The following is a 7,546-nucleotide window of genomic DNA, read 5'->3' as shown; positions in this document are numbered from 1 at the left end:
ATTTCATACTTATTAAATCATCTATTTCATATACTTACTAAAAAATAATAATAATAATATATTATTGGTATTATTTTAATAATTTTTGGGCAATTTTTCTTTTTTAGTGTCATAATTATTTGTTATTACTATTAATGACTTCTTATTAATATTAATTAAATCTAAATAATTTCCATCATCATGAAGCACAAAATAAAAATGTAAAAAGACGATAAAATATACACCAATAATCTAAGTTTAAATTGTACTACATAAAAATGTAAAAACATATAAAATACATATCAATAACCCAAGTTTAAATTGTACAACACAAAATGTAAAAAAGATGATAAAATACATACCAATAACCCAAGTTTAAATTGTACTACATGATATTATTAAAAAAAAAAAAAAAAAAAAAAAGACAACTACTAATTATTATCCCCCCAAATGGAATTAGTAATGGAATCATGAAGAACCACCATCACAGGGTCTGTTAAAGATCCTGAGTTCTACTGATAACTGCTATCTGCTTCACTATTATGTTCTCTTCTAGAAATTGAATCTCGATTATTGTTTATGAAGCCCCTATCATCCCTATCATTTAGTCTAACAAAATTATGAAGAGTCATAGTAGCAGATACAATAAGTAATTGGATATAGAATGGAAAAAATGGCATGTTTCTAATAATTCTCCATTTATTTTTCCACACACCAAAAGTGCGCTCAATCGTACATCGAAGAGATGAGTGAGCATGATTAAAATTTTCATGTCTAGTTCTAGGGCTTCCACCTCTCGTTCAAAAGTCTTGAAGATGGTATGATATCCCCTTGTATGGTGCCAAATAGCCTTTCATCATTGGGTATCCAGAATCAACTACATAATATTTCCCTAGAAAAAAAAAAATCAATTGTATTAACACACTCATTCAATATGTCATTATAATGAACAATTGATTAACCAATTACAAACCTGGTGGTGGGTGCGGAAAGTTGTTACTCTGTTTACGAATAGTATCAAGAAAAATATGAGTGTCGTGTGCTACACCATCCCATCCAAGCAAAACAAATGTGAATAACATATCAAAGTCACATGCAGCCATCACATTTTGGGTTGGATATCTCTTTCTTCCAAAGCATGGAATGGACTTCTCAGTAGGTACAACCGCTGTCACATGTGTGCCATCAATCGTACCGATGCAATCCTAATAAAAACATTAATAGCTTTCAGTTCCACATGCATTGTATTATCTTATAGACAATAACACTTATTCAAATATACAATAGTGCACATACTTTGAAATGTGGCCAATAAATTGGATGGTCTTGTATTTTGGTTGGAACTTCACTAAAAGTTAGATCCGAAGGCTTTACATATGCAGCTGCAAAGCGAGCACCCAACAGAGTGATCATCTTCTCAAAATGTCTACTTATGGTTTCACCCAAATGCTGAAATATTTCTTAAACCATTCGGTTACATGTTCCATGACCAAGTATCAGTAAACAGATTGCCACTGACTCTTCTAACCTTATATTCTTTGAATGTTGAAGTTCAAAGTCACGTTGTAAAACTTGACACAAATTAAGAAACACCTCCTTTTTCATTTTAAACATGTTGTAACACAATTTCTCATTACTTTTCATACAACGTCTCACCCAAGCCCACCCTATTTGTTCAGAATCATAACAAGGAATCTTATTAATTACTTATTGAAATATGTCACAACAGCTTCACAGGTAACTGCCACAAGCTAGTAAAACTCCTCATTAGAATTGTCGTTATTATCATCATCATCAGAATCACTGTCACTGTCATCATCGCTGTCACTACTCTCACCATCATCATCATCATTGTTATCACCATCATTATTATTGTCAGCATTATTATAATCACCACCATCATGATAATCACAATAATTTCTGTAATCCTCATCCATTAATAGTTCCATAAAATTGCCACTCTCATGAGTACCATTATAATCATCCATATTGGTTTAGGCTACACAACAAAGTAACAAATAATCAACCATTGCTAATACTTAATATAAATCAACATAATAATCAACAAAGTAACAAAGGTGTAACAGTTGACTAGAAACACGTTGCATACCAACACAATTCAGAACATTAAGTACATAACACTATAACAGTTGCTTCAAATATGTTTACATTACACATATATTAGTCCAAAGTTAATATTAAATATTACATAACTTAGTTTAAAGTTAATACAACATAGCTAATACAACATAAAACTAATATTAGTCGTAAGCTAATACAACATAGAGTTAATATTAGTCCTAAGCTAATACAGAGTACCACATAAGGTTGGTCACTTCTTTTGATTCAAACAAATCATTCCTTGTAGCCACTCCAGCTGTGACTCTGGCTCCTTGAAAGTTAGGAACATCTCCCTACGTGACCTTTTTAGTAAGATAAAGGAAGCTTGAACCACGAACTTACTATCCACTCCAGGAAGTGCTCTCACAATCGACATGACATTAGCAATTGAACTTGGTAACTCTCAAGAAGTACCTTCAAACTTATTCTGACATACAGTTATTAATTGACTAATACGATTGTCCAACATTGCAGCTCCTTCTATCTTCTTCTTTTTCTTCTGTGAGGGTATTGATTCACTAGTTCGCTTTTGTCCTAAACTACGTGATTGACTAGTGTGTCCTTGCTGCAAACTATCAATGTCTAAACTCATGTCACATTGATCATCCTTAAATTCGGAACTACCATCTGAATCACCAGCACCCTCTTGTGGCATTGTTGGAGGGAGTGTATTTGAAGAAGGGGTCCATGCAGCTACTCCAGTTGCTGCAACATCCCTAAACATTATATCAAGTTGTTCTAGATTCTGTAGACCTTTCTCTTGAAATTTTTTAGCTTTGGGTAATTCCTACAAAATGTGATTGTAATTTCACTCATATAACAATAATATAAAAAAAACTATCTCCAACTAACTACATATTAATAAAATTACTCAACTCACCTTCAACTTTCGGTCCCACCAATCATCAGTAGCACGAATCATTCCCTTCATTGCATCCCAACCTAAACCTGTGTCAAGATTCCTCTATTGTTCCCACACTCTCCAATCACCTTTTAATACATCCCACCTACTTTTTAATTGCTCCCTATCATAATTTTGACCGGTCTCATTTCAAAATTTGGTCACTAGATTGGTCCAACCTTCGGTACTAAAGGAAGCACCTCTATTTCTATTCCCGAGTTGAATTTGTTCCACACAGAGGTTACAAAAAGTAGTTGTCCAGCTTGAATTATTATCCCATAATGTTCTAGCCTTTTTTGCCTCGGGGTTGGAAGTTGTGTTTTTACCCATCTATAAAGTTAACCAGTGAGGTTGAAGCATATTAGCAAAACCATAAAAACAAGCCAATGAGTAGTTACAATAGAAAAAGGATTTTCAGAAATAACTGAACATTCCTGAAAATAATAACAAAATCTAAACAAAAATAAGTAGACAGTACTTAATAATTTCCCCAAATCTCTCAATACACATTGTCATCCACAGGCAAAAACAACTAAACAATCCTCTTGCCTATATACAGTACAAAAACACTGCAATACTATTAATATTTGAAACCTCCACCTTCTCTCTAGTCCCTACTGATGTTATAATTTGATTAACTAGTAGTGCAAAAACTAATATTAACTCTGACTTAACAATCATTTTCTTTCCAATATTGAACAAAATCAAGCAAACAAAAAAACTAATCATTATTAAACTTTGTCTCTACAATCCTAACCAATCACAGCCACTATTTGGTTGCTGAGAAACACTAGAACAGGGCCAAGGACACATTTTCTTAGCAAAAGTATCTATTAGAGCTAGAATTGCGAACCTAGAATTGCGAAACTAGCAAAAGCAGCCACATACATGATGCACTCTTGTACTCAAGCACCATGACAAATAGCAGCACACTTAGAGAGCCATAAAACTTGAAAAATAAGAAAACTATGGAAATTCAGGTTATGACAGACTAGAAAAGATAAATTAATAGATCTTATAAACTTCAGGGCTCATACAAAATGCAAATTCCAAACATAAATTGTTGACAAGCTAAGGAGAAAAAATATATGAAAAAACTGTAAAGAGCTCAATCCTAGATGGCTGGCTTCACTATTTATTCATGTTAGTAACAAAATAAAGTTACATGATTGCCTTTCCTTGCATATAACACCCAACATTGTCCAAATAGATCCACCTATTATTAAATAAGTATAGGCAGTTGTATTCATGATACTGCCCCTGGTAAAAAAGGGTCACGGTGCATGTTAGTAACAAAATAAAGTTACATGATTGCCATTCCTTACTTATAACACCCAAAAATATCCACTGAGTATTAAATAATTTTAGGCAGCTTCATTCATGATACTGCCCCCGGTAAAAAAGGGTTATGGTGCGCATTCTAAACCTTAATAACAAAAACCACTGGAACTTCAACTGCAACAAAAGCAACCCTTGCAATACAGCAATTAGCCTAAGAGTCATCCAAGCATGCATCCATGTCATACAGTTCAAAGCAGTGCTGCTTTGCTATAACACATAAAACAAATCCAAGCATAACTTTCAAAACATTTCTTAAGAGTGAATCACTTAAGTCTGTGCAAGGATGTAGCATATCAAACTAGGTTCACAATTCTAGCTCTAAACTAAACAATCACAACCTTAGTTTTTTACATCAAAAGTATCTAGTTTCCTAAACAGACAGGCTTATACATAAATTATACTATAATAGCTAAGATAATTTTCACAATGATGATGGAAAAACTGAAGCTTTCAACGATAATTTTCTCCTCCGATTTTCAGACCCCAAACCCAAACTTTTTTCTTTTTTCTATTAGAATTATGAGCTACAAGTCTACAAACCATTCATAGCAAGATTCAAACCACTGTAAATTCCAATCAACAAAAACAAATAACTAAACAAGTAAAGGAACAATACCCATTCATAGCAAGATCTTAAAAAAAAAAAATTTCCCACACTTGGTAAAAAAAAAAAAAAATTCAAATCAGTGTTGGTACCTGGTGGTTTTTGGTAGCAAATCAGTGTTGCTTGGTGTTTTGTTGATCAAATCTCTACCTTCAAATCGTATTTGGCATTAACAAATAAACATAGTACTTGCAACGTGACTGATCATGTAATATTATTGCAGACAACGGCCTACATACAGAACAGAGAAATTCAAAACCCAGACTCAAATAACTGAGAAATCAAAACCTAGATCCATGAGAAATCAACCAAAGAATAAAGAAATCAAAACCAACCCAGACCCATGAGAATCAACCCAAGTTCGGTCCAAATCAAAACAACCCATACCCATGAGAAATCAACCCAAAGAACACACAGAAAAATCATTACCCATAACACAAACCACAATCCAAAACTACAGAAATAGCGATACCCAAACCCACGGCCAAACAACCATAAACACGCAGAAAGACAAAAAGAAAGAAGAAGAAGATGAAGAAAAAAGACAGAGCAAAGAGACTTACGGAGAAGGCAGAGCAAAGCAGAGAGAAGAGATGGGAGGTGTCGTACAAAGGGAGAGCAGAGATGAGATGAGGGGCATGAGGTCAGGTGTTGAGAGAACTGAATAATTGAATGGGTATTTCCGTAATTCTATTATAGCAACGGTAACCCATCAAAACGTGCAGTGCACGTTTTCATTTATGGACCCTCAGAGGTCCATAAAAATTTCCGCGTTTAGTCCGATTTTTGGTCTATGCCCAAAACGCAACTTTTATCAAAAAGTTGCGTTTTGGGCTTAACCAAACGCAATTTTAGGCCTGGCTTTTTTCAAAAAGCCCTTTTTGGGCTCAAAATGTGGAAACAAACGGGCACTTAGTCTAACTTCTTAAACTCTTGATAATATTAGTTATATTTCTTTTGTATGTGTGTTTGTTTGTTTTAAAAAAAAGAAGTAATTATTCCACATTATTTAAGAGAGTATGTTGTATATAACATAACTTATTCTACCCTCCCTTAAAAGTTAAGGCTTCATTTGGTTGAGGGGTAGAAAAGTGGAGAGATAAAAAATGCATAAGGGGTGAAAAAGTGGAGAGATAGAAGACATTTCAATTTTCTCTCATATTGTTTGGTTAGGTGGGGGTGAAAAAGTGAAGATGAAAAATTCTTTTGTTTGATTGAAAAGAAATATGAGATGAAAGAAAATCCAGATTGTATAAATTTACTCTCATATTTCTAGTAGATTTTTTTTTTTTTTTAAAGATTTTATTAGGAAAAAAAAAAACCAGAATTAAGGGTATAGAAATAAAAAATAAAGGCAAACAGGTACCTTAAAAAGGAAAAAGGAAAAGAAAATTTTTTCAACATTACATAGATGTGGGAGAAGAGTTGGGGGGTAGATGTTCAATTTCCACTAGCCCCCTCTCTTCTCCCCCATTTTCTACCTTGATTTGGGGGGCAAAAATACGGTGGACCCAAGGAAAAAATAGTTGGGCCCCACCTATTTTCCTTCTCCCTTTTTAATCCCAAAAAATATCCCAATTAAACATAGTTTAAAAGCTATTATAATTTTTTAGTGAAATTACATGCTTTTGTGTTAGAACTTCATTTTCTCCTCTCCTTTTTTAGTATGTGTATTTGTTTATAAAAAAATTAATTAATTATTACTCCTTACATAATCACCACTTTTTAATGTATCAAATGTCCCATTAGTGTAGCTATTTAGTTAATATAATAGGTAGCTTGGTAATCTCGTGTGAGCTTGGGAGACACTATCCTACAAAGTGGACATTGATGAGAATGTTGGAGATTTAAGCAAATGGAGATTATGATACCCTAAATTGATAAAATATCTCAAACATACATAAAGTTTTTTTTTTTAAAAAAAAAAGAGGATATAAAGTTAATATGGGATTTTAAAACAACCACAATTACGCTAGTTATTTTTTTGCTACAACATAGACATGGTAACCAATATTATATTTTCTAAGTATGATTAAAATTAAGAAAATAAACCCTAGCCCTTTCTAATAAACAGACCAAGAGGTGTAAACCAGAATCGAATTACAAGTCAAAGGTCTTGTAGCTAAATTGACACCTTCTCATGCACAAAGTGCTTAGGGGTCTAGTGGAAAAGAGTTCAAGCTCTGAGATTTGCAGTATGTTGTAATTATTTATTTATTTATTTTTTTAAATCGAATTACAAAATCACGTTACTTTAGAACATAAGGATTAATTTTGTCACAAAAAAAAAAGGCGTAAATACACTTTTGGTCCCTACATTTTGGGCCATTTCTCGATTTGATCTCTAAACTGATTTTGCTCCTAAGTCAGTCCCTAAAATCAGAAAATCGTTTCTACTTTGGTCCCTGCCTTCAACCCACTAACAGAAAAATCTTACATGGCTAACAGAGGGCACAAGTGGCATGTTAAATACTAACGTGGCTAATAATTTAATAATAAAAATACCATGTCAGCATCCATGTCAGCATTTAAATTAATAAAAAATGCGAGGTCAGAACAAATTAAAAATTAACATTAATCTAATTAAAATATTAAAAAAA

The 7,546-nt window shown here is 33.0% G+C and overlaps 1 protein-coding gene across 1 annotated transcript; it reads right to left on the bottom strand.

The window, feature by feature from the left end:
- Window positions 1–2,503: 2,503 nt before the first annotated feature.
- LOC115960586 lies at window positions 2,504–3,031 on the bottom strand. The gene is made up of 2 exons (XM_031079531.1): window positions 2,981–3,031; window positions 2,504–2,887 (listed from the first exon to the last, which is right to left on the bottom strand). Exons 1-2 carry the CDS (start codon window positions 3,029–3,031, stop codon window positions 2,504–2,506), a joined length of 435 nt encoding a protein of 144 aa, XP_030935391.1.
- Window positions 3,032–7,546: the final 4,515 nt, after the last annotated feature.

Source organism: Quercus lobata, chromosome 2, assembly GCF_001633185.2.
Source record: "Quercus lobata isolate SW786 chromosome 2, ValleyOak3.0 Primary Assembly, whole genome shotgun sequence".
Classification (NCBI taxonomy): Eukaryota; Viridiplantae; Streptophyta; class Magnoliopsida; order Fagales; family Fagaceae; genus Quercus; species Quercus lobata.
Note: the sequence above shows the minus strand (reverse complement) of the source record. Positions and strands in the feature narration are given on the sequence as shown.

Bases quoted from the DNA above. Each gene is read 5' to 3' on its own strand.
- LOC115960586 (XM_031079531.1), bottom strand. From the start codon at position 3,031: ATGAAGGGAATGATTCGTGCTACTGATGATTGGTGGGACCGAAAGTTG. The intron at 2,888-2,980 runs GTGAGTTGAGTA...CACATTTTGTAG, and splicing joins GGTGGGACCGAAAGTTGAAG to GAATTACCCAAAGCTAAAAA.